Source organism: Onychostoma macrolepis, chromosome 23, assembly GCF_012432095.1.
Source record: "Onychostoma macrolepis isolate SWU-2019 chromosome 23, ASM1243209v1, whole genome shotgun sequence".
Classification (NCBI taxonomy): domain Eukaryota; kingdom Metazoa; phylum Chordata; class Actinopteri; order Cypriniformes; family Cyprinidae; genus Onychostoma; species Onychostoma macrolepis.
The window spans coordinates 14,022,444-14,049,175 of NC_081177.1; the positions used below are offsets into that span (position 1 = coordinate 14,022,444).

At 37.3% G+C, this 26,732-nt stretch overlaps 1 protein-coding gene across 18 annotated transcripts in view; it reads left to right on the forward strand.

Annotated features, from left to right (window-relative positions):
* Window positions 1-26,732, forward strand: part of hspg2 (heparan sulfate proteoglycan 2) — a 112,634-nt gene that overhangs the window by 35,855 nt on the left and 50,047 nt on the right. For 13 of the 18 annotated variants that reach the window (XM_058762906.1, XM_058762890.1, XM_058762895.1 and 10 more), the window contains exons 4-28: window positions 11,746-11,855; window positions 12,119-12,177; window positions 12,516-12,676; window positions 15,145-15,183; window positions 16,033-16,158; window positions 16,766-16,939; window positions 17,075-17,194; window positions 17,339-17,470; window positions 17,963-18,107; window positions 19,127-19,284; window positions 19,531-19,701; window positions 20,450-20,613; window positions 20,824-21,003; window positions 21,307-21,503; window positions 21,748-21,892; window positions 21,988-22,115; window positions 22,250-22,336; window positions 22,449-22,513; window positions 22,780-22,841; window positions 23,212-23,352; window positions 23,440-23,613; window positions 23,725-23,904; window positions 25,228-25,346; window positions 25,519-25,630; window positions 25,898-26,008. In XM_058762906.1, coding sequence (XP_058618889.1) covers window positions 11,746-11,855; window positions 12,119-12,177; window positions 12,516-12,676; window positions 15,145-15,183; window positions 16,033-16,158; window positions 16,766-16,939; window positions 17,075-17,194; window positions 17,339-17,470; window positions 17,963-18,107; window positions 19,127-19,284; window positions 19,531-19,701; window positions 20,450-20,613; window positions 20,824-21,003; window positions 21,307-21,503; window positions 21,748-21,892; window positions 21,988-22,115; window positions 22,250-22,336; window positions 22,449-22,513; window positions 22,780-22,841; window positions 23,212-23,352; window positions 23,440-23,613; window positions 23,725-23,904; window positions 25,228-25,346; window positions 25,519-25,630; window positions 25,898-26,008 — 3,260 coding nt within the window. The remainder of the gene's footprint in view (window positions 1-11,745; window positions 11,856-12,118; window positions 12,178-12,515; window positions 12,677-15,144; window positions 15,184-16,032; window positions 16,159-16,765; window positions 16,940-17,074; window positions 17,195-17,338; window positions 17,471-17,962; window positions 18,108-19,126; window positions 19,285-19,530; window positions 19,702-20,449; window positions 20,614-20,823; window positions 21,004-21,306; window positions 21,504-21,747; window positions 21,893-21,987; window positions 22,116-22,249; window positions 22,337-22,448; window positions 22,514-22,779; window positions 22,842-23,211; window positions 23,353-23,439; window positions 23,614-23,724; window positions 23,905-25,227; window positions 25,347-25,518; window positions 25,631-25,897; window positions 26,009-26,732) is intronic. The other 5 variants (XM_058762892.1, XM_058762908.1, XM_058762894.1 and 2 more) reach the window with 3 other exon arrangements.

Consider the following 26,732-nt stretch of genomic DNA (forward strand, 5'->3'; position numbering starts at 1 on the left):
TGTTGACGCAGTTATGATGCTTTTACAGTTGTGGTTGAGAGAGAGGAAAGAGCGCCCACCCATGTTCTTAGCTCTTCTGAATGAAATTCTTGAAGCTGAGGAAAGTGAAGCTGTCATAAAGAAAATTAGTACCACAGTAAAAACGGTACAGTTGAAGGAGGAAGAAACTCTCACTTTATCTGCTATGAAACGCTGACATTCAGGAACTACGTACACAGTTAGATGAAGGCCTGACATGTGTATCAGTTTCTTCAGTGATGCAAGGGTTTAAGTCAAAGATAGATAAGAGAAGTGAGACAAATCAGCTTTCAGAAGTATACATGCTCAAGAAACAAGTACAAGACTTACAGCAGCAGCTAGCTGTTTTGAGTGTGAGCTACAGTCAGCCAGTTCAACATGTCCAGCCTCAAGCCAAGTCTACTCCTTTTACTGTTAGAAGACCTACCAAGAACAAAGATGATTATTTTTGTTAGCATTGTGGAGAAGATGGCCATATTGCTACGAAGTGCCGAGCTCCAGAAAACTGTGCACAGGTCATTCAGAAGCTGGTATGTTCCATACGAAGAGGTAAAAGGGAGAAAGAGAATGTTAATCCAAGTAGTACCAATGAGAACCAAGATTGTTTTGCAAACATAAATCAGACTAGAACCAGTGGGTCAAGCAGCCTACCCAAGGGATTAGTGGGCTCTGCGTCAACCGTCTCAGTAAAAATTTACGGATGTCCTTGCCAGGCTCTATTAGACAGTGGATCTCAGGTCACCATTGTGTTTGATACATGGTATGACGGATACCTAGCTAATGTGAAACTGCATCCTCTCACTGGTCTGTCACTTTGGGGAGTCAGCTCCTCCAGCTACCCATACAAGGGGTACTTCATGATTGATGTGTCTTTCCATGCTCCTCTCACAGGTTTTGAGGAGACCCAGTCACTACTGGCCTTGGTCTGCCCTGAACCACAAGGTTCACAACAGGTTCCGGTTATAATTGGCACCAATGCTAGTTTCTTCCAACGTCTTGTTACCCTTAGTCAAGATACTGGATCAACCAATGTAGCGCACACTTTTCGAATCCAGACATGTCCTCAAATATTCAGTATACCTCATCCGCTCTACAAGGAAAACGACACTGACTGGGCTGGAAGGAAAGTCAAGTGGAATGGCCTAAGAAATTATAATGTCCCTTCCAGAGGCAAGCAGTATAATGCATAAAAGCGAAGCCTGAAAAGCACTTTAGAGATGATATCATTGTAGAGGACGTCCAAAGACCACCTGTGACTCAAGCCCAAGCTGACAATAGAAAGAAGAGAAAGCAGTCAAGGAAAAAGGAAGTAACTTCAAAAGAGAGTGAGGTCGTTGAAGCATCATCGGACAGTGATGTTAGTACGAGTTGCTTTTACAATCCAGACAGATTTCGGAACTCGCAAAGACCAATGCATACCAGAGCTTCTTGACCTAGAAGACGACGACGACGAAAAAGAAGAACAGTAGGTAAACTAGTAGATATACTAGAAGACATTTCACAACCTGTCCCTGAACTGGCAGAGATACAGGAGTCTGAAGGAGACGACAGTCAGTCCAGTCATGCTTTCAAAGAGGAGACCGAACAGGTGTACCGTCAACCGAAGAGGAGAATAAAGCCTATGATCAAGTTAAGCTACAGTGACTTTGGCCAGCCCAAGGATCAACAATTAACCATTGTGCATCAAGGGATGGTGATTCACAGTAAAGATTCGTCAGAGTGGAAGAATCGGCAGTGTCAAACTTTATAGCTGCTTTTCCACCATCGCGCTGAACGGTTCTCTTTGCATAACCGTTCCATTCCGTGCCGATCTGAGCTGGCCGGTACGGTTATGGTTTCGTTTTCCACTGCAGGGCTGATAACGGATCTCTTTGGAATGCAATTCAAATGCGTCAGTCGTTGCTGTGTTAACACAAGTGTTTACATATGATATGAGGTGTTATGGAGGATGATCAGAAATTTCTTTAGATTTTATTACTAATTTCTGTTTACATTGCTCAAAATAGCGCGCTTGGTAAGCTACGGAGAAACTAACAGCCAGGCAACAGACAAGTGACAGATCCAGAGTGGCGACGTCACGCACACTCACTCAACCAGCACTTGCTAAAACTTGCCATTTTGTGATAAAGTAGGTGTTTTCAGCAATAATTCATCTGTCAGTGTTTTGACAGCGTTTCTGGTATAGTTTGCTATCTAACTTGAGTATTTCAAGCGAGTTTTGTTTACATTTGGGCTGGAAGCCGGTTGTCCTGTGTACGGATCGTCGAGAGAGACGGTGAGCGTGTTGAGGACATCGCTGGACGATGAACTACAAGAGTGCTAATCGGCGTGTGTTACAAGTCTCTCCGGCATCGATAGAGAAATAAACTAAAAAAGTTAATAAATCTAATCTAATTTTATAATGATTCTTAATGATTTGGTTATATTGAAATCTCTGACTTTTGATGGCAGACTTTGTTGTTTTACCAAATTACCATTTTGACTTTTAGATCTTTTTTTGAAACTCTGGAACATGAGATTACTTGGGCCTTTTTCCTCATAAGAAACATTTCATTTTAATCTCATTGCATTCTGTGAGATATACAATAGTTTTTCATTTTGGTTTTCCTTTCCTGAGGCTAATTCTGGGCTTTTTTATGTGGTAAATTGGAGTGGTGGTACTTTAGCTTAGTGGTCAGACATCTGTGCTGGTAACACAAAGGTTATTGGTTTAAACCACAGAAGGGATGATTTATGAACTGTAGAGCGTTGGTGTCTGTCAACAATCTACCCGTGAGCAAGACACTTAAGCCCAGCTTACACCTGAGGAACTGTCCTGTAGAAAGGCATTTGCTCAATGACAAAAATGTGATGATTTTCAAAACACATGATTATGTCAGGCACCGGATAAGCAGCCTATAGAGGTGATATCCAGCTTCTTTTCTTTATCAGTCACAAATCCCCTTGGCATACAAGAAGACTCTTTTATCTGAGCCGCTGCATATTCCTGGCCTGTTTGTTTGTTTTTCGCTTGATAAAGCCTGATAAAGACGTGGGAGATCTCCTCATCCTCCTTTAGCTCAACAGAACTTCAGGAGTTTCACAGGCCCTCGTACAGACCCTTAACACTGGGTCATGCAGCCACTTCAAGCTGAGGAGACAAAGGTTAGCACAGCACACAGATGGGCTTTCAGTTAGAGAGAATGGCTGGGAGATAATTTTGAAGCGAGGCCATGAGAATGCTTATCTCAACACCTCCACACGGAATTTGTGTTTGATTATGGTGCTGACTAGGCGAGAAGCTCTAAGGACCGACTTGTTAATTTGTGAAGTCATAAGCGTTATCGAGCGAGGTGAGGTGTTCAGCCAAAATGAAATCATAGTTATAAAATAATCTTATTCATCTCTGTTTTTGGATTCATGCAAATGTTTTCTTTGAAAGCTCTGGCTTACTTCTATATATATGATTTTAACAGATTCTGCATTTGTATCATTTATCTCAATCCTTTTACTGAGTCAAAATGGTCCCTTGCACACAAAGATTAAGTGCCACTTGTGCATGACTGGAGCTATGCAAAAGTGAACAGATGTCAGAACATCTGATGAAAGATGCATAAGTGTATAGAGTCCTAAAACCTTCCAGTAAAAAGGCCACCCAGCTTTCCATTTCTGGCTGTCCTGGTGGTGCAGTTGATGTAATGTTGTGTGTCAGGGCTGCAAAGATGATAGTTATACAGCAGGATTGGGAGACGTGGAGGGGCAGCTGTGGTTATTTTGGTTTCCATGTTGTTGTGGTCCAGCCTTCACAGTGGATGCCGTATACATTCTGTCAGAAAGAGAAAAGAGAAAAGAATTGAGAAAATGAAGAGAATGTGGAGAGCAGTATTTCTTGACTTGGTAGGTCAAGACCTAAAAACAGTCACAAGTCTGTTCTGATTGGGTCATGAACAGCAATAAACAAGAAAAGAAATCTTACATACATTTACATAAATTAATTTATAACTATTACAAGAGAAAATATGTATACATATACATAATCTTGTGTGTGTGTATATATATATGTGTATATTAGTGTTGTCAAAAGACCCAGTACTTCGGTACCAAGTCGGTACTAAAGAAATGAAAACGTCACGGTACCAGGTTTTTTGAAGTACCGGTGGTACCGAGTACCCGTTCGACCCGGTTCTTGGCGTATGATTTCCGCGATGCAGAAAACGCGGACGGAATCTCGGAATCCAGTTATAAAAACGGAATTTACAGTTTAACGCGGAATGTCACGGAATTTGTCAAAGTAGGTCATTACACTTAGATCAAATCGCGATATGGACCAGTATCTGCAAATATTAAGCCGCAAAAGTCGATTCAAATGTGAATCCTGTATGTTCTGCGAGTCTCTGTGTGAATGAATGAACGGCAGAGACCCGAGGTTTTGTTTACTATGCACTGAAGCGCCAGTGACACTCGCAGTGATTTCAGCATCTGCAGTCTCAGTGAGGAAATAAATACATAAACAACATCTCCAGAACTGCTCTGAGAGTCACCTCACGAGCATTTTACCGTTTCATTGAGTAAAACCAGCGTCAATTTAAATGTATTCACGGCAACCCGTCAAAATAAAAGTCCGGTTTAACTAAAGACTTTGTACCATTAGGCTACTATTATTTAGTAGAATGTATGTGATAGGCTACTGCTACTACTGTTGAAAAAATTAATAAAACTTTATTTTTTAAGAAATAATCACTCAATATTTCTTCCATGTTTTAGTTTTAATTTTAATAGGAGCCTAAATCCTTTATTTACCAAAAAAAAATATATATATATTTCATTAATTAAGACAAATTAAATTTGGGTGAAATTTGTTTACTGTTTTTCATACTTTTATTACTATGGAAAAACTTGAAACACAATTTTAAATAAGTATAAAGAATGGCATTTATTTTTATACATTTTATTTTTGTTTGACTTTATTAATTTAAAAAATTGTGTTTTTAATTAGCATGTTTTTGTGTTTTGCTTTGGTACCGAAATTGGTACAGAGAACCGTGGATTTTCACTGGTATCGGTACCGAATACAAAAATTTTGGTACCGTGACATCCCTAGTATATATATATATATATATATATATATATATATATATATATATATGTATGTATGTATGTATGTATGTATGTATGTGTGGATGTAGTTATATACAGTATAATTATATTTTATTACATTATATATAATTTGTATTTTTTATGCTTTTAAAATGTTGTTTACTGCTGCTTTTATAGTATTTAATTCCATTTTACTTTTTCATTTATTTTTAATACATTTATTTTTAGTGTTTACTGAGCAAAATGAAGCCAGTTCACAAGTAATTTCACCTTATTTTCACCTTTAAAAATTGTTGTGCCCACACAACAAACGTTGCTAGTAATTTTACAATTACAAAGAAATGCTAAGTAACACATTTGATTAAACAAAATTTTGACTTAAAAATTATATTTTCTTGTAAAAGGTAACCCAATTCTCTCTCTCTCTTGCAGTGCAAGGACTATAATAATTCTTAGTCTAATAAAACCGATATTAAAATACCACTTTTTTTTTTTTTTTTTTTTAATGCAAAATCTCTGTCCTGAAGCAAAACCAGTTGAGAACCACTAGTTTATTGAACAGAACTTCCTAAATATCTTTCCTCATGAACTTCAGCTTTCATGCTTAGACACTGCCACTCATTGTTATGGCAGCAACATATGCGTTGCCTTGGAAAATCTTGTCCTCCTCCGTAGGAAACATTGCTTCATTTCTCTCACTGGACACACTTGCAATCACAAATGTCCTTGCAGTATGAGACTCGCAAAGATACAGAGTTCTAACCCATTGTTGGATACTAATTCGCCACATCTGTAATACATGCAGATAGTTTCAGTTCAGAAGTTATGATGATTGCAGTCGTTGACCTGCAGTGAATGAGCTGATTTTACTGCTAATGGAAACATACTTGCATTTCACCCCAGTCGAGCGTTTTTATTGTGCTTCAGGGCTTTTTTTCAGAAGGCCTGGGAGTGGACATAATGAAAGTAATAATCCATCTTATGGGATTTATAAAACAATTCACGGCTTGGGTTCCAGTGGCCAAACTAAACAAATAATATTCATTGTTCAAGCGATCAAAAGAACTTAGTGGAAGATACAGTAGCGAGAGAGGGAGACAGACGAAAAGAGAGAAAGAATGAAGTGTGTTCGCGCTTGTTTTATCTTTAAAGGAATAAAGAGTGCTTGCTTTGTCTCTCTGTGATAGCACACTGAGGGCTTTGTAGTGTGAAATTGTCAGTAGCAGTTCAGTACATAAAAGGACAGTTCTAATAGTGTCGCTTCTTTCAACTCTCCACTTTGATTTTGATGCAGGACGGCTTTGAATTTGTGGATACCTCATTAACACCACTTAGCGTGGGATGGAATGAACAGCAATACATAATCATAGCAATTACGAAAACTATCTCTCAACCATGTTACCGCTCTGTACTGAGTATGTGAATGCGATTATTCAGATGGATGTTCTTTTATGTTATCTTTCATAGAAAGTTTGTGCAGATTTGCTGGAATTCATGCATGCGCCTGTTTACAGATCAATAACAATTCCAGCTCTTTTCAAAATACTTTTTTGATTTAGTGATTGCATGGTTTCTTTGAATGTCTTCTGTCTTTGAATGTGTAGTCACAGCAGAAGATTTATATTGCAGCAAAATGTCATTTAAAATAAATGAAGATGAAAGATAATAGATCTTGACACTAGAATATTTTGGTTAAATGTATCTGATTTTCATTGTGGATTTAAAGGGACAGTTCACCAAAGATAAACACTTTTTGTTATCATTTGCTTATACTCTGTTTTCGGTTCAGAGCTGCAAGACTTTCTTTTTCTGAAAAATGTCTCTTTTTAATTTGTCTTTTTTTTGTTGCCATAAAATAAAAGTCAGTGGGGTCCATTGTGGTGAAAAAAATTACTAAAACATACATTTATAAAACATAAAAGTACTTAAAATTAAAAAGAAAAAAAATATGGCCAGAAAAGCTCATTCACAGTATTAACAGATATTATTAAAAAGCTGTAAGATTATTATTTATTTATTTATTTATTTATTTATTTTGGGGGGGGGGGGGCATCAAATGAAAGCCAGTGGGGTCCAGTGTGGTGGGGTTTTTGTAAACTAAAACTATTAAAAATAATTTTCATTAATTGAAATAATGTAAAAAAAAAAAAAAAAAAAATTAACTTATTTTAATTTTGTTAGTTGCCAAGGCAATATTTCAATTTTTTTTTTTTAAGTATTACAAGCCAAGTAGAAATATAATATAAACTTGTAAAACTGACAAACATGCATAACAAAATTACTAAAACTTACAACACAAATAAAACACAAAATACTTAAAATTCAAATGAATATGGCAAAAAAAAAAAAAATACTATTAATACTAAAGTAAATAATGAACTGGGACTGCAGTGTTATTTTGGACCCCATTGACTATCATTGTGACAAAAACAGTTGAAACAATCTTCAAAATCTCTTGGGTTTGCAGAATACGTAAAGTCAAAATGTCATACAGGTTTGAAACACCATGTTGATTAAATAACAAAATATTCTCTGTCAGAATATTCTGATGTCAAGACCAATTATCTTTGCCGTGTCTTCAAGTATGCTGTAGCAAACAGGATGTGGCCCTCCCATTGGGTGCCCAGAATATACCTCTTCTCTCTCACAGATACACCGGTTGAAGAATTAAAAGCATATAGTGGAAGTGTGGTTATTGGCTGGAGTGGAGGATATCCTGCAAACTACAATGACTTATGAGATCCCACCAAGATAACTGTAGCTGGCATTTAAAACGGGCTGAGAGAGTTCCCGCAGCAATCCGAGTCTTCGTAGACAGATGTTGATCATATGCAGTGTCGCCTCTGGCTCAGTGCTTCACTGTCAGTGTTCTGCTGTGCCAGAGGAATGCGACTCTTAAACACGCACAAATCAAAATCTGCCATTCAAAATAGAAAACATGCATCAATTAAACCTTGACTTCTCCAGATGGGGTATTTTTACTGAATCTCATATTTCTTAAATGTCCGATATATCATAGCTGTTTATATGCATCTAACCTTCTAATTTGCACCTGTCACTATATGTAAAATCTGCTTTTCTTCTTATGTTTTGTTCTTTAATTGTTTCCCCACTGTCCTTGAAATGAAAACTCCTCCATACGCGTCCTGTCTCCCTCCTCTCGTTCCATTCAGTTTTTGCACAATGATTTTCCTTTGACCCTTGACTCCAATTCCTGATGCCGCTGTTTTTTTGTCTATATCTCAGTCCTCTTGGGACATCTTAAGCTCTGGGCAGCATGAGTACAGTGTTCTCAGCTGAACTCTTCAGTTATGTTGGTTTATCTTCGATATGGTTGCTTCCAAACAATAGACCCATTGAATCTTAGCAGCATATTTAAATAAGTTTTTAATTATTAGTAATTATATCAGTGACTTATAGGAGCATTTACGATAAAGACAAAGTGTTCTAAAAGAAAGAGGAAATCTAGTATGTGTCAAATATTTAGAATTATACTCTTGGTTTTGGAAAAATGTGGTGTAACAAAGCAAAAAAATAATCAAATATTTTCCTTACACCTTGAATGCAGGTGAATATTATTCAAGGTGAATAAAAAGTAAAAATATATTTTTCAAGGTGAAAACTATTTTTTTAAAACGTATATCATGTTTTATTTATAAATGTCTGACATTTTAATAATAATATTTAACAATATTAATAATTCATAAATATCATTCATTTTTTAATAAAACAAATTGATATTAATATATTAAAATCAAAATCTAATCTCAAGATGTAAACCTAAATTATATTTCATCAATAACTCTTGATTTTACATTTGGAATCACAAAATGAATTAACTAATTTAATGTTCGCACTTTATATTAAGTGGCCCTAATTATGCACTCTTTTGTTGTTTTTGATTGCTTCCATTGTCCTCATTTGTAAGTCGCTTTGGATAAAAGCATCTGCTAAATGTAAATGTAGTTAAGGCCACCTAATATAAAGTGGGACCAATTTTGCATATGTACATCCAAATTCTGTTAAGAAAACCAGCATTTTTTTGCCATTATTACAGCAGAAATACCTGAAAACTTTTACTTTTGTCACAAAGGTTGAAAAACACTACTGACATCATTTCCTGTCTTTTTTGTTGGCTGCCCCGCATTAATTTTCACTTCTACACTCTAATTTATGCTTTCATACATTTGCTTGTACGATCTCAGAGCAGTAAACACGAGCTAAACCGGTTACACATTGCCATGCTTGGAGTGTGAAATTCTGTTTAGTACCAAAACGACAACAAGATGCCCTGCCAGCTGGCTTTGTGGCATTATGATGGATGGAGGTTTTCCTCTCACAAATGCACAGCTGACATTTGGATGGTCTGCGTCTGAGAATAGCCTGGTGAAAAATCAGCGAATCCCCATCCAAGTGCATTCCACAGAGCTGCAAAATAAGACAAGAAGACTACTTGGAGTGTTTGAGTCAGTGTGAAGGCTTCTTGGAGGGAGGAGGAGGAGAGGAGGGAATGAAGGTCGAGTTGAAAGACTCATGCTTTAAAGGCCAGACAGGCTGCATTGGCTCAATCAGCTCTTTGTCTTCCGCACAGGCCTCAGTGTGTCCCGTCGAGTGCTCGGCCCACAAAGCTGCCAAAGTTATGCTGTTGTATAGCTAGAAGAGTTTATGAATTAAGCATTTGGAACGCTTCTGTTTCACTGTCTTTTCCCTTGTCCGAATGCGGTTTCAATGCACTTGCTGGCATTCGACTGGGGATTTCTTAAATGGAAAGACTGAACGGGGCTTTGCCCCGTTTTAGAGCGAGAATGTGGTTTTCTGAGTTGCAGCCTTATTAGCGAAAACTACCGAGATGAGATTACGGGCGCTGGGCAGGCTGAGGCTGATGCTTTTACAGTGTGCCCACACAAGCGATTCGATTAATCACGGGTCAGTGCCAACACTTTGACGAGACTTTTTGATGTTTCCTTTCTTCTGTTACGTCACCGTGGCCAGACTATTACAGCCTGGACAAAGGCAGTCAGTCAAGACCTTCTGACACTCTTACTTTGTTTTCATCCCTCTCTGTCCCTTAATGATCCTTCAAAGTTAACTTTTTCACGGTAATGAGAGCAGGAGTGGAGGTTGCTGTTAAGGAAGCAGGCGGCCGTGTATCAATGTATTGCGCAATTAGAAAAGATTGAGCTCTGGGCCACTTTTTTCCCAAATCCTGTCAGCAGTAAGTGCTAATTTCCAATAAACCATGTGTGCACGGCAAATACATTTGACCGGACTGTGACAGCAGGTGTCCAGATGGTGCGAAAAGCAAGTTAATTAATCTCGGTGATATTTTATCAATTGGAATAAATCTATAAAGGCATTAAGAGGAGTAAAAGGTCAGAAGAGTCTGTTCGGGATGTATGTGACTGTGTATATAAGCTGCGTCGCATTAAACACGACTCTGCTGGAGAACTGTGGCGAGTGGCAGCTAACTGCAAGAAAGTACACAAATATTGACTTCCTTTCTCAATTCAGTTTGACAAACTGAAATCGGGTAAACCCACCCGGGCGAGCTGCCGGGAGGGCAGTAAAAGAGCTGGAGCTTTTTAAAGGTTGACGTACTGTGAGGCCGTGGGCATAAGCTAATAGCATGTATTTGTTTTTGTTATTGAACGGTGAGCTTATGCAGAAGAATTGGTGCTGTCGATGCTGAAACCTTTTCTGAATAGATTTTGTTGTGCTGTACTTTTCAATGATTATTGACCTTTTTATGACCCAATTCATCTTTACTGTACATCTTGCCTTCACCTGAAAATAGTTTGATTTTGTTGTTCACCTACGTGTTTATTCGTGTCCTTTTTGAGGTTTTAGTTTGTTTAGGCTAGCCTTTCTGGTCTCCCATCCTGGCCAATAACCTGCTCAGCTGATTTAGATGGTCAGCCAGCTGGTCTTCTGGGCTGAAAAGTGGCCAAAAAATGTAAAACCAGCAAATAGGCTGGTTTAGGAGTTAACATCATGAACTGCACATTTTCTATACTAGTACTATATATTGGTGATACTATTATATATATTTTTATTTTTATTTATCAGTATTAGTCAGTTTTGGATATATCAAATAACACTAATTTAATAAAATTTCTAAATGAATATCCATTTTTATAATGTACATTTATAATGTTGTGAAGCCTAAATTCATTTGTAGTGAATTTAAAATGATTTATTTAAATTTTTAGAGCTTTTATATTTATTTGGACAAAACAGTGAGGAATGTTAATATTGGACGTTTATAGTCCATATATTTATTTATTAGCCATAGCATGAAAATAATAATCAACTTTCTTTTATAATTTTAATACCATTGCATCCTTAGAACTAACTTTTGTATAATATGATTAAAGAATAAAATTAATGTTATTAATTTATATATAATATTTAATCTATAAAATATAAAAAATTACAATTTATTAAATAAAATTGAGAATTATTGTAGTAAATTGACAGTAATATTGATTTGTGTGTAGTTTGTATATTTGTGCTTGTCAAGTGAAGTGTTATTGGCAGATATTTTTATAGAGACAAATATTTTGTTTAATAGTGCTAATTGGTGTAAATTACTATAATGATTATTCTCTGGTGCTGATATTGTGAGTCTGATGGCCTTCATCTTGTTTCTAGTTTACTATCGGGCGCTGGTGAACTTCACAAACTCATTCCAGTATGGGCCTGAACTTGATGACATCTACTCTCCTGCTTTTGTTGAGATATCATCTGCTGTCGTCGATACGGTATGTGCGTTTACTCAAGGACGGTGAGCTTAAGAAATACCATCAACAGAGTTTTCACAATAATGATTAAGGGTGTGCTCCACCTGCATATTGAGTCATATTATTGATCACGTGCCTTTCCTCTGATTTTTGCCTGTACTGTGTTAATGTTTAGGCTAAATCAGTATTTAGCTGTAAAACTAGAATGTAGTACACAGAGACTGAAGTACTTTGTAAGGCAAGGCCAGTATGTGGTGATTTAATGGTGTTTATTTTCTCCACAGCTTGAATCTGACTACAACAGGATACCAGGACAGCAGACCGTCAATGTGGTTCTCATTAAGTAAACACCATTTTCAGTTTCAAGCACTAATGTAATAGTGCATCTTCTAATGTATAAATATAGTTATATACTTTACAATCATTAGGGAATTCATTTCAAATAGTCAATTACTCAAGTTCTTTTTTGCATTATGAGACTTATAATGATCGCTCTGCTTAAAAACATCTTAAACCAGCTGGTCTCCAAGCCTGGCCAAGCTGGTGTCCAAACCCTCTGTTAAACAGCAAACAGACCAGCCTGACCAGACTGGGATACCAACAAACCATCTTAAGTTGGTTTATGTGGTTTGTTTGTTTGGACTGTTGTTTTGATAAAAAGTGTTTTGTGAACATTTGCAGGAAAATCGGCAAAGATGTGTTTGTGGAGCTGGATGTCGGCTCAGATAATAACTCTAATGAAACACAGATCAGAGATGTCCTGTTCTCAGTGGTTAAAGAGGGCACCATTGCCTCCTACGATACCTCAGTAATAGGTTTCCAGTTCAGACGGCTTGGAGAAGGTATGTTCAGTTTTTTTTTTTTTAGTTATAGTGTTAATAGTGATTAAACAGTGATTGCTTACTAAATTATGCAATGTCATGATATCAGAATATCATTGTTATATTGTGATATCAGAATCACAATATAACAGACACTATATTTGCAGTCTTATAAATTGCAGAATATTATATGAAATGAACACAATTTATAATAATAATAATCATTTTATTAATAATAATTAGGGTGATTGAGTTTCCGGTTTTCAGATATTGACACACATTTTGCAGGTTTATAAATAGCAGAATAAGAAATGAACACACTTATTATTATTATTTTTATTTATTTATTTATTTTTTTATTATTTTTTTATCAACACAAATGAACTTAGACCAGTAATAAACTGATAAAAGTCTAGAATAAGTCATTTCAAATCCATGTACAGTATGATCAGGCTCTTTTTACTAGGTCCTGTTTAGATCAGGGGTGGGGAACGTTGATCCTGGAGGGCCGGTGTCTCTGCAGAGTTTAGCTCCAGCCCTAATCAAACACACCTGAACCAGCTAATCATGGTCTTCAGGATGCAGTTAGGTATTTTCAAGGGTTTTTCAGGGTTGGAGCTAAACTCTGCATGAGAGTGGCCCTCCAGGATTAAGGCTCCCCACGCCTGGTTTAGATCATTCAGAATTCATACCTTATTTATTGAAAGGTGAAGAACCACCATCATGTCTTCATAACACTGTTAAACATATTTTACTGGACTGTACTGTTTAAAATGTTAATGTACAACATTTCTATTCAGATATATATTTAACTTTATATATTTAAAAAGTATCACCTGAAGGTATTTTAGAAGTTTTGTCTTGTGTAGCTTTCGTATGACTCCTGTTATTCACTATGTTCTCACCATGAAGATGGCACTGGCATTAAAAAATAATAAACAATAATAATCATTTTGATAATGTGTTAAATTTTCATAATGTGTCAAATTGCATTTATACACCCTTGTGTTTAGCACTTTATGGTTTATATAACTATTAGTGGTGGGCATAGATTAATTTTTTTAATCTAGATTAATCTCACTGTAATCTTGGAATTAATCTAGATTAAAATGGCTCATTTGAATTCTGCCAAGTAGATCAGAATAAGTTCACTACTAGTAGTAAACAACTAGCAGTCATCAAGAAGCAAACATAATATGGTGGTAATTCGTGGTGTCGTGGTAATTAATAGGCTAATTAATTAGATTAAATTATGTAATTTAAAATTACATAAAGTAGCCTACCTAAAGGCTTTTGCGTTTTTTCCCGACATAAAAATAAAGGGGATTTAATATTGATAATAACATTGAAGACATTGTATGATTATTCCTTAAAGATAAGGTTTTAATAGTTTTAGTAGTAGTAGTCTATTACGTTCTGCCCAATGTCTTCAAGTGAAACCGAACTTTTATTTTGACGGGTTGCCTTGAATACCTTTACATTTCTGTGTATATGATATGAGGATAGTTTTCTCAAATGAAACGCTCGAATGCTCATGAAGTAACTCTCAGAGCAGTTCTGGAGATGTTGTTCATGTATTTATGTCCTCATTTAGTGAGAGGACAGACGTTAATATCACCGCAAGCGTCGCGCGCTTCTGTATGAGTGAACAAACCCGCGCGTCTGCGCCATACATTAACACAGAGACACGCAGAAGTCATATTTAAATAGACGTTTTGCGGCTTAATATTTACAAATAGGGTGGGAGTGTGCTCACTTGTGTGCGCCACGTTTGTTTGTTTGTGTGTATGTGTGTGCGCGAACCGGGCGGAACTCCGCTGTGCGCGCGATACAGCACAATCTCCGATACAGAGAGCGCTACCATGTAAAGTAGAGACATAAATGATACGCCGTCGTGTAAATAAGATAAATAACATAAGGCTATTTAGTTTGTTTAATAAAAGAACAAGGTATACACCTGTTCTATAGGGAAGGTAACATTGAATGACTTCTTTTGTGGTCTGGCGCTATAGAGAAAATAAAATTAAATAAAATCAACTTGACCTTCAAGGGGGGCGGGCCGCCCCCCTAAAATAATGGTAGGGGAAACACTGAGATTTCCATTGGGAAGCTTCTTAAAAATAAATTTTCCCTGAAGCAAACCCGGCGGCTTCATAGCTGCATCCATGTTAGCACGCATACCCATACACACAGGTTCGAAGACTCGTTCTCGCCCCCTACAGTGCAATTCGGCTAGGTATACATCCGCGCTAAAATATCAAGGTGAAAGTCATCATAGCTTGCGTAGTATAGACCCAGCTCCCAACCCAACTTTGAGAATAGATTAACGGCGATATTTTTTTTATCGCCCGATAAGAGTCTCACGTTAACGCAGCACGTTAACGCCGATAACGGCCCACCACTAATAACTATCAATTCTTGTAGTTCTGTGTTGAACTCATCATTCATGTAGTTTAGATAATGTTGTCTGGTTATGGTCTGGTTCATAGCTGATACTCCCCCTCCTGTGGAGCCCATCGTTGTGCCAGGTTTGTCCTCAACCAGGTCTGCTGCATGGAGACAATAGTGCATTAGAACACAGTCCAGTCTTGTTCACTTATGAGAACTGAAGGAATTCTCAGCATATGTAGTGGCTGGATAAAGAATGAAACCTTTATGCATGTGTGCACTCTGATGAAGAACTGAGTATGACGAGAAGAACAAAAGGCTTTGCATGGCTTGTCATTGATTTGAAGTGAAACTGATGTCAGGAATGCACCTCTTGAAGTATCGTTTTCAGACAATGTAACGAGTTTGTGTTTGCAGTATCTAATTTTGTTTTTTATATGTGTTGGAATTGAATTTTTGCCATCCAATCTTTCCATATTTTTTACTTTCAGATTAAGGTACCGGATAAGAGAATTCAAGACTGAATAGAAAAGATGAACATTATACAGATTTGCACTTTGGCTTTGTTCACACTGCACATAAATCTGATTTGATTTTCAAATCCGATCTTCAGGACTGACTGTCTACATTTTGCAAAAAAAAAAACTTAAACCTGACCTGACCTTCAGACTGCATTACAAAAAACAAACTAAAAAAAAACAGACTTTAATTGGATTCAAGACAAATATGGCTATTTATTTTTTGGCTATTCAGAGTCAGACTGTAAAAACTAAAAAGATTTTATGTGGAAAAGTGGATTTTTGCTGCCCGTGTGAACAAAGCCTGTCCTCTTGAAATGCCAGGTCTAGCATGGCAAGGCAATGATAGGCTTGCATTGAATCATTGAAACATCTATCAACAAAGCATCATGTACAGTTTTTCTTGGATCCCTGCATTGTATTACGTACAGTGCATCACAGAATTGTATATGTTTGTCTCTGCCACCTCAGTGATTCCCGTTCTCAGAGAATGCTTGTCTACCGAGTTCAGATGTCAGGATGGGCCGTGTATCCCTCGGGAGTATGTGTGTGACAAACGGCCTGACTGCAATGACTTAAGTGATGAAATGAACTGTGGTGAGTGAGATTGCATCCTCATTTGTCATTGCTTTAATTTAACTGACTAACACCAACTAAATGCACTTTGATATCATGTATAAAATTTTCATTTTATAATTTTATATTCTAAATATATCTTTTTCAGAAAAATATAAAATTAAACTTTATTTTGATAGTCCACTTAAGACATTCTACTAACAGTAAGTAACTTTGCAACTACATGTCAACTAGCAGTCGTTAGAGTATTAGTAGACTGTCTGCTTAGTATCTTCTAACATTTTATTTTGATGGGTCCACAACATACAACATACTGACTATGAGAAACTTTGCAAGTATATGTCAACTTATTCTACTAACCCTAAACCTACCCTACTGAGAGTTAGTAGACACGTAGTTACTAATTAATGAGAATTAGTTGACATGTAGTTGACACGTAGTTACAGTTACTTATGGTTAGTAGAATGTCTAATCTGGACTATCGAAATAAAGTGTAACCGGATCTTGTTTGTGTATATTCATACACCATAACAATGCTTGACATCATAATGGCTTCAAATTATCAGCATGTATTTAATTTGATTTGTGTTTGTAACTGAGTAACTAATTATTTAATTTATTTTCAAAGCTATTGTTCCTGTACGCCCAACTCCACCTATGCCTCCTAAAACCAGACCCCCACCTGGCCCGGGACCCTGCCATGCTGACCAGGCCACCTGTCAGAATGGACAGTGTATCTCACGGGACTATATTTGTGATGGCGAAACAGACTGCGCTGACGGCAGCGATGAGTTCAATTGTGGTAGGACAAACGGCAGTGTGCTGTATCCATTTCATTTACCGTAGAATTAAAAGCACTTTATAATCAAACATGTTATGCTGGTGATATTTGTCTGTTCTCTGCGTTTATTATACAACTATATTTGTAATTGCAAAGGAACTCCGTCTCCCTGTGAACCCAATGAGTTCAAGTGTCAGAACGGCCGCTGTGCCCTGAAACTGTGGCGTTGTGATGGGGATAATGACTGTCAGGACAACTCGGATGAGATGAACTGCCGTAAGTCAGAGCTGAGCTTCCATCCACAGATGGGGGAAGTTGTTTGGAAACCTGCAGTTCAGTTTGTTGCCACTAGAAGCACAGAAATTACACACTTTGCTAATAATTGATTTTTTATTTTTTATTTTTTCCTCATTCCTTCAGCCACTAAAGGTCCAGAGGACACATGTGCTCCAGAGCAGTTTGTGTGTTTGTCTGACCGCGCATGCATTCCTGCCAGTTACCAGTGTGACGAGGAGCCGGACTGTGCTGACCGCTCTGATGAATATGGTTGTGGTAAGGCATTACAATCCAATTAATCTTTAACAAGTAAACATTGGTTGTCATGCCATTCCAAACACTGTAACTCTTTTGTCTCCACTTTTCTTTCACTGTCACACTCACTTTGACTTACTAACAGTAATGCTTCTTCTAAAACCTGAAAATTGTGTATTTATGGTTAGCAAAGAAAGATTCATGTTTTGCCGCACTCGTACAGCTTTTCAATAACATATAGATCTCATCTCCCATATATCTTGTGCTTGTAGCTTATTTAATGGGCGGCTTTGGTGTTGTTTCTGCCAGCAGTCCCTCCGGCTCTGGTTGGCTAATCTCACTGAATGAATCTGCCAAATAAAACTTGTGCTGTTTAGAATCAAAGACTTGCTGTGTGCTTTCTTGTCTATATGCCTGTTACTGTTAGCATTCATATAATACAGTTATATATGCGGATTGTAATTGATTGTACTGTGAAATGATTATACTATGTTTTCTTTTAATGTACCCAAGCACCTCCCACTGTGACCGTCCCACCGGAAGAGTCCATCACGGCAGCGCGGGGCGACACTGTGACCTTCACTTGTTCTGCAATTGGTATACCTGTTCCCATCATAACATGGCGTCTTAATTGGGGACACATACCAGCCAATAGCAGGTAGGTTAGGATGTAATAAGCACTGTGGATTAAAAACTCTGAAATGATCAAGATGTCCACAGTCTGGGTTAAAGTCATACAGTCCATATTACCTTAAAGACTGGTTAAATGCAAAGTAAGGAATACTTGTGGTTTCATCCATTCCTATTGTATTCCCAGAGCTCTCTTTGCTGAACTCTATAAATAATTAAATGAATAAGTTTAGCACTAGTCTAAATGAAAACAGAGGGCAATACTTCATGCACTCAATAAGAAACAGACATGTTTTCTGGCAAAAAAGGTTGTGAACTGTCTCTTTTCCAATTACTGAATCTCAAAGGAGATTGTCTTCTAAAGTTGCTTCTTTGCCATTATCATTAGTCATAATAATAATAATTGGAAATTGTTAATATATAACCAGAGAGCTGTATTTACTTTGCTCCTCAGCATGTGCTCTCCTTCTGTATAATAATTTCTAGACTATTGTAGGTGTTTTTTTCTGTCAGATGTTATTTTTTGTTTTTTTTAAATCTCATTTTTAAGGCAAAGTTTTTGTATTTGGTCTTTCATAACCAGATTTTTTTTAAGTTTCTTTATCGGATTTTTCTACATGGACTAATAAGTATACAGATATCAGACCCATTTGTCAAAAATTACAAAACCCCAAGTAATTACAAAGAATTAAACGGTAAACTAAAATACCCAGAAAAAAAAACAATACATAAAAACACAAATATGTGTAATTAAATAATTAATATTAAGATAATAAATGAAAATATTCTAAGTAGGCTACTTAGTCATGAGCATGAATATGTAAACTTTTAAACTAGGACTGTTAGTAAAATGTGTTAATTTTATTGTAATAGATTATTATTAATTAACAAATTAAACACATTATTGACATTGGCTCCAACAACATATTTAATTCATTCCAATAGGACACATTCTTTCATTGAAAAACAGCTGGACAGAGTGCAAGGAATAAAACTGAATGCTGGGCTCTCGAAACTGCCCTAATTTAAACATGAATCTGTTGACAGAATCACAATGACCAGTGAGAATGGGCGAGGAACGCTCACCATCCGTGATGTGAAGGAAGGTGACCAGGGTGCGTACACCTGCGAGGCCATCAACGCTAAAGGCCTTGTGTTTGCTATTCCTGATGGGGTCCTCAGCTTGTCTCAGAGACCAAACCCAGGTACTGCATCAGCTCCATATGGTGCGAACATCTTTGGATTACTGTGTGTTCTGTATTATATATTTGTTCTTGTCTGATACTTTCTTTTCCAAAGAGACTATGGATGTCAACTTTTATTTGCGAGACAGGTTATCCTGCTGTTCTTTGGCCGCATGTTGTGACATTGTTGTCTCATGACTGTGAGGCAGCTCAAACCTGACGGTGGTGGTCTTACCATCCTTTGTCTTCCGTGTCGTTCTTGTCCAGTTGTGTCATCCTCTCTGTACGCGTTAGCAGGTAACTGCCGTGATGGACACTTTAGCGTGGGAGATCACTGCATGCCATGCTTCTGTTTTGGCATCACAAAGCACTGTCAGAGCACCGGTCGCTACCGCAGCCAAATCACACTGCGCTTCACAGAGGAAGAGGACTTCAAAGGTACTCAACGGATTAAAAATTCAGATTTTTGCATTTATGTCCAGTAAGTGTTCATCTTGAAATATTGTTAACAATTCTGTATAACGGATATTCTTATATTTACTTTATAAAAAAATGTTACCAGACTGTAAAAGGCTTATATTATGTACAATAATTTTTTTTTGTGAAGTTTAGATCATGTTGATAATTTAGAGACCCTCATGTCGTTCCAAACCCGTAAGACCTTGGTTCATCTTCGGAACACAAATTAAGATATTTTTGATGAAATCCAAGAGTGTATGACCATGCATAGAGAGCAAAGCAACTGACATGCTTAAGGCCCAGAAACGTAGTAAGAACGTGTGTCGAAGACTGACACGGAAGAGAAGAAATTGTTGAATAAAGTCATTATTTTAGTTTTCTTTGTGCACAAAAAGTATTCTTGTAGCTTCATAAAAGTATGGTTGAACCACTGATGTCACATGGACTATTTTAATGATGTCCTTACTTCCTTTCTGGGCCTTCAATGTAGTAGTTGCGTTGCTGTCTATGCAGGGTCAGAGAGCTCTCAGATTTCATCAAAAATATCTTAATTTGTGTTCCAAAGATGATTGAAGGTCTTACATGTTTGGAACAACATGAGGGTAAGTCATTAATGACAGAATTTTCATTTTTGGGTGAACTATCTCTTTAAAGTAACAAATACACTGGTATTGATAATATAATACACAACCTTTTTCTGTTTGTCTATCTATCATTTTATCCACAGGAGTCAATGTGTCATTTCCTAGTCGTCCAGGCACACAACCACCTCTTTCCTTCACTCAGATGTTGATCAATTCAGAGAATGAGTTCCGGCTAGTGGATCTGTCTCGCCGTTTCCTCGATCAAGACTCCTATTGGACTCTGCCTCGCCAGTTCCTGGGCAACAAGGTTTCTCTCCCCTCCACAATACTCGACTGAACAAATATAGATAGAAGCTCAATAAAACATTATGAGTAATTTGTATCTTCCTGTTTTTGCACAATCTCAAGTCTCTTGTGGTAGCTTGGTTGTCTTGGAAAGCTTGGGAAGCATGTGTGAAAAATGAATTGAAGCGCTTCAGTATCTTGGTATCCTGGACACTGTTTCTGTGTTGTACAGGTTGACTTGTATGGAGGTTATCTGAATTTTAAGGTGAATTACTCACTGCAGCGAGATGGATCGGAACCAAAGGAGAAACCTGATGTTGTGCTGAGCAGCAACGGGCAGAAATTTATTTACCGTAGAGGCAACCCCACTTTACCTAACACAATCAACCATAGACAGATCAAGTTTACAGAGGTGAGCCACATGGCATACACTTGCTCATTTTTATTTGATCTAAAAATCAAAAAGCAAATAAAATCTCAGTGTTTAATACATATTTTAAGAAGTGTAAAATTGTAATGAATTTGCAGTATTGTCAGCTCTACACCGCTAAAACAGTGGTGTAAGACTGATATAAAAAATTATATTAAAACCACATTCCAAAAAAAAATCATTATTTAAAATAGTGATTCTCAAAAGTTACTTTTGTTTAAAATAGTTCTGCAGAGATGTTGCTTGTTAGTGTTATGCGAGGTGGTTCACCTCTCTGTGTCTCAGGAAAACTGGCAGCACTCCTCAGGACGAGCTGTAACTCGTGATGACCTCATGATGACCTTGGCCAATTTGGAGAGCATCCACATTCGCACCATTTATGACAACCGCATGGTCAGTGTGGGCCTGAGTGACATCAGCATGGATACCACCACCAAAGAGTTCACCCAGCAGGGGAACCCGGGAGACGTGGAGGAGTGCAGGTTAGTGTGCTTTTAAATCAACAGATAGGATTACGGGCCTGTCAGAAAATATAAAGCTCCTCTCAAATCACCTCTCGCAGAGCTGGGAATTCATGTTCCTGTGAATAAAAATGATTATACCCCATGTTTTTGGCTAAAACCTTCAAATATTTTATTTCTGTTGCTTCAGATGCTGATTGTGTAATTGTTTTTTTTTTTTTTGAGAATTCTGTGTTAATCTGTGCAAATTGTTGATCTCACACAGATGTCCTGCTGGGTATTCAGGCCTGTCTTGTGAGTCCTGCTCCCCTGGTTTCGAGCGGGTACCTGGACCCTACCTGGGTATCTGTGCTGGCTGCAACTGCAATGGTCATGCCAGTGCCTGTGACCCTATTAGTGGACACTGTCTGGTAAGGATGTGTTTTTATAAATATGTAGATAATTTACACACTGCATCAGTAGATTACTCTACGCCACACACTAAGGTGTAAATGTCATGTGACAGAGTTGTCAGCATAACACCGAAGGACCTCAGTGTGACAAATGCAAGCCTGGCTACTTTGGTGACCCAAGTCGAGGACGATATGATGACTGCAAACCCTGTCCTTGCCCATACACAGAGACATCTCGACGGTAAAGATATCAAACCTGTGTACATCATATAAAGTAATCTAATATAGTACAATTCAAATTAGTAAAAGTAAATGGTAATTTAATTAGTTTGGATGGAATTATGACAAAACAACAAAATGTTGATGTGTTCAAAGGTTTTCAGATACTTGCTTCCTGGACCATGACAACCAGGCAACATGTGACGCCTGCAGACCTGGTTATACAGGACGACGTTGTGAGAAGTAATGGAGCAGCTCGTTTGCATATACTTGTTGTTTTAACACTACATTTTGTGTTTCTGAGTGCATGTGTATATAACAAATATGTCATCATCTTTGTTTTTTTTTGCCACAGATGTGCTCCAGGATATGTCGGCAAACCTCTTCAGCCCAATGGCCAATGTATCCCTGCTCCTAACGGTGAGCATTTTTTCTTTATTTTTGTTTACAGTTGTGATAGTAAATGATTTATTAGATTAATATTAGCCGCAAGATTTATTTGTTTGCCATAAGCTATTTCATTTCTTGGAATTTCTGCCTCATTTTACCCTGAAGGTCAAGTGAAGCTTTAGATAATGATTAACACTCAGTGCACTGCATGCTGGAATGCCAGCTGTTTGTTACCAGGATGTTCAAAGCATTCCAGGTGTAATTGTCAACCATATGGTGTTCTTATCCCTGTTCAGTGATTACCAAGTGTGATAACAGAGGAACCATCAATCCCATCAGCAAACCATGCTATTGCAAGGTATTAAATTGCATTACAGTTACTTTTTTAATACACCACCATTAAGAAGTTTGTGGTCAGAAAGATTTTTTTAACATTTTTGACAGAAGTCTTTTAAACTGCATTTATTTAATCAAAAACAATCAAAATTTTAATATTTTGAAATATCAGTTCAATTTAAAACAACTGTTTTCTATTATTATTATATATTTTAAAATGTATTTTTTTTACCTGTGACAGCAAAGCAGCCATTACTCCAGTCTTCAGTGTCACATGATCCTTCAGGAATCATTCTAATATGCTGATTTGCTGCTCAAGAAACATTATTATCAGTGTTGAAAACATGTACGTATATAAATGTTCAAACAGTGTTTGCTCTTCTGTTGTGCAGGCCAATGTGGTTGGTGCTCTTTGTGATGAGTGTAAGAATGGCGCTTTTAATTTGGCGGCTGATAATCCTGAAGGTTGCTTGCAGTGTTTCTGTATGGGAGTGACTAAACAGTGTGCCAGTTCAACCTGGAGTAGAGATCAGGTAACCACATCCTCTAATCTTGTCATAGTTTTACCTTTAAAACAATGTTTTAATGTTTTTTGCTTTTACTTGTTGGTTAATCTGAAGGTTCGAGGTGGTGTCAATGGCCAGCTCTTCACCCTTTCCAATGCAGCAAACACTAGGACCATCTCTGAGGGCATCAACCAGAGAGTCAGTGCAGAGGTGGTCTACCGATCCTTCACCAGTATCCCTAATGACATCTACTACTGGGTCCTGCCTCAGAATTTTAGAGGGGACAAGGTGAGAACATCCTGTGTGGTACAATGCCATGTTTACAATTTGGCCTTTGTCAGGTAATATAGCACGTCAGTGTGCTGCTTTTCAAAACATGTTTTCCTGTCCTGCGTAAAGGTCACAGCATATGGTGGAGAACTGCAGTACAGGATGCGTTATGAGCCTCAGGCTCGTTCACTAGTGATTGATAGACGACCAGATGTGGTTCTCCAAGGCAATGGCATCTTCCTGGAACATTATTCACAGACCAAACCACTTCCTAGAGTACCAGCCACCATCACTGTGCCTTTTAGAGAGGTGTGTTGCAAATATATATGTATTTTTTAATTAGATATGCATCTATTTTATTTTCTCTTTATTAGGTGGTCCAAAGATAGGAGTTACATTTTTGGGTGCTGTGTTTAATAATGTATGAATTGTATTTTTTACCACTACTACTGCTAGTGATAATAACAACAATAAATTGTTTGTATTTATAAAAATTTTACTATTGTATTTATAGTAAAATTTCAAATAAATTAATAATTAGTAATCATCTGAATCATAATGAAATTATTCACAATAAATATTGCATTTTAAAAGGGTCATATGATGATGCTAAAAAGAACATTATTTGGTGTATTTGGTGTAATGCAAAGTGTCTTTACGTGGTTCTAGGTTCAAAAAACACATTATTTTCCACATACTGTACATTATTGTTGCTCCTCTATGCTCCGCCTTTCTGAAGCGCGTCGATTTTTACAAAGCTCATCATTCTGAGAAGCGAGGTCTGCTCTGATTGGCCAGCTATCTAGTGCTTTGTGATTGGCCGAATACCTCAAGCATGTGACGGAAATGTTACGGAAATGAATAAATGAATAGCAAATTCTTTAAATATCGAAACTTACTTACAGGCTGTGAGTCAGAAGCACCAGACTGTCCTTGCGACGTTGGAATTGCCTCACTTTATAGTGTTCACAGCCATTCATGGTGTTCACATTGTAGGCTACTCTCTCCCAGGTTCTGGAAACAGTCCTCCGTAAAATACGCTGCACACACTCGAATATTTGCATTGTACTGTTCTGGAACAGTGTTGTAAATATAACTTGACCACTAATTTCTAGTTGTGTACTCATTTGGAAGGCCAAACAAAGTACTTTCGCTTTCCCAACGAAACACACAGCATCTCCACGTCCACGACATGGCGGCAGCAACAACAATACTACTGCGTGATTACGTATACGTTTGGGCGGTGTTATGCAAATCTTCCCACACCGTAACGTAGACATGTGGGGGCGTGTTTGAATGAGACGTTTTATCTTTTATAAAGAATATCTCCTTGGGTTTGAGACTTTAATCTTTGCAACTTGACAGATCTTATATATGCACAAACAGCTTGTAACACTCCACAGACAAAGGTAAACATGAAATTGCATCATATGACCCCTTTAACTAAAAAATATTAATTAAAATACCTTAGTTTATATTTACAAATAAATGTAATGTGTGTATATTATGTTTTAAATTAATATTAATAATAATAATAATAATTCCTTTGTTTATATTCTTATAAATACATTTCATATTTCAAATATATTTTGTATTTTAAATAAATAATTATACAAATAATAATCCCCCTAGTCTGCATGGAGACGGTCGGACGGACAGCCATGTACTAGAGAGCACCTGTTGATGGCTTTGGCCGATATCAACATCTTAATGATCAGAGCCACTTATGCAGACAATATGGCTGAGAGCAGGTAACTTTGCACTTTTAATTTTGCTCTTGCTTATTTATTATTCATTGACTTTTGATGCCCTTTATATATGCATCCTCTAGATGCAGCACATTATCCTGTTAGGTTCCTATCTGTCGCTTAACTGATTTTGTGAACAGGATATTAGTGCTTAATCTCAATCTCTCCTGTTTAGTATCTCCAATATACAAATGGACATCGCAGTGCCCCACTCTACAGGAAACGATAGGGCTCTGGAGGTGGAGGAGTGCGCGTGCCCTCAAGGATACACAGGACCTTCTTGCCAGGTATATTACTTTAACTTTAAATAGCAACACTCTGTCTGTGTGAACTTGTGTCAGCCTGAGTTGATGCAAAACCTTCCCCTAAAGCAGAGGTTGATAGAAGTTAATAACAGCCTTTTATTTATTTTTCTTGATCTCTAAATGGAAGTTCTTAGCAACTCGTGGAACATTTTAGCTCTAAAGCTCTATGTCAATGAAGAGAATGGATGCAGAGTTTCATCCATAGACACCTGTGAACCCAGCCACCTCTGACTCACCCATTGTTTGCAGGACTGTGATGTCGGCTACACCCGTACACCTGGACTTTATCTTGGCACCTGTGAGAAGTGTGACTGCCACGGGCATGCCAGCAGCTGTGACTCAGAGACTGGAGATTGCTTGGTGTGTTAACCTTTCCATTGCAGTCATTATGCTGTTCCTGGATGATTTATGGAGTTTGTGTGAAGTAGGGATGTGCAAAACAACATGTATTCAAAACCAACTAGTTGGTCAGTTGCCTTTACTTGTTGACTAATCAGTTGTAACTGGAAGCCCTGTATAATTAGCCTGGATTTGTGTTCATCTGACCCCAGTTTGACTCGTTTCTTAGCATGGAGGTTACAGGCTTAGCAGGAGGGTTGTTCGGAAACAGTTAAAGCATATCTAACAAAAAAAAAAAGTCAACCTCACTAATTCACTAGTCTGTTATTGAATGACAAGTCAACTAGTTGACCACTGTGAAAATTTAAATAAAAGCAATAAGTATATAAAAGAAATGAGCCCCCATACACTACTCAACCTCAGTAATCAACAAGTCAGATGACTGGTTGTTTATTAAGAATAAAATCAAAACCAAAAAATGTACACAGAATATAAAATTTACATAAACAGTTTACCTTAGTGATTATTGATTGTTTTTTACTACAATTTTACTACAACTAGTCGATCTGTAATCCAATAACCGACTAGTTGACCACTGTGAATAACAAAATCAGAGCTATAAGTATACAGTAAAAGAAAAAACTCCATAAACTTAGTCAACCTCAATAATTAATGAGTTGGTTATTGCACGACTGGTTCACAAGTTGACCATTGTGGAAAAATAAAATCAGTGCTAAGGTAATAT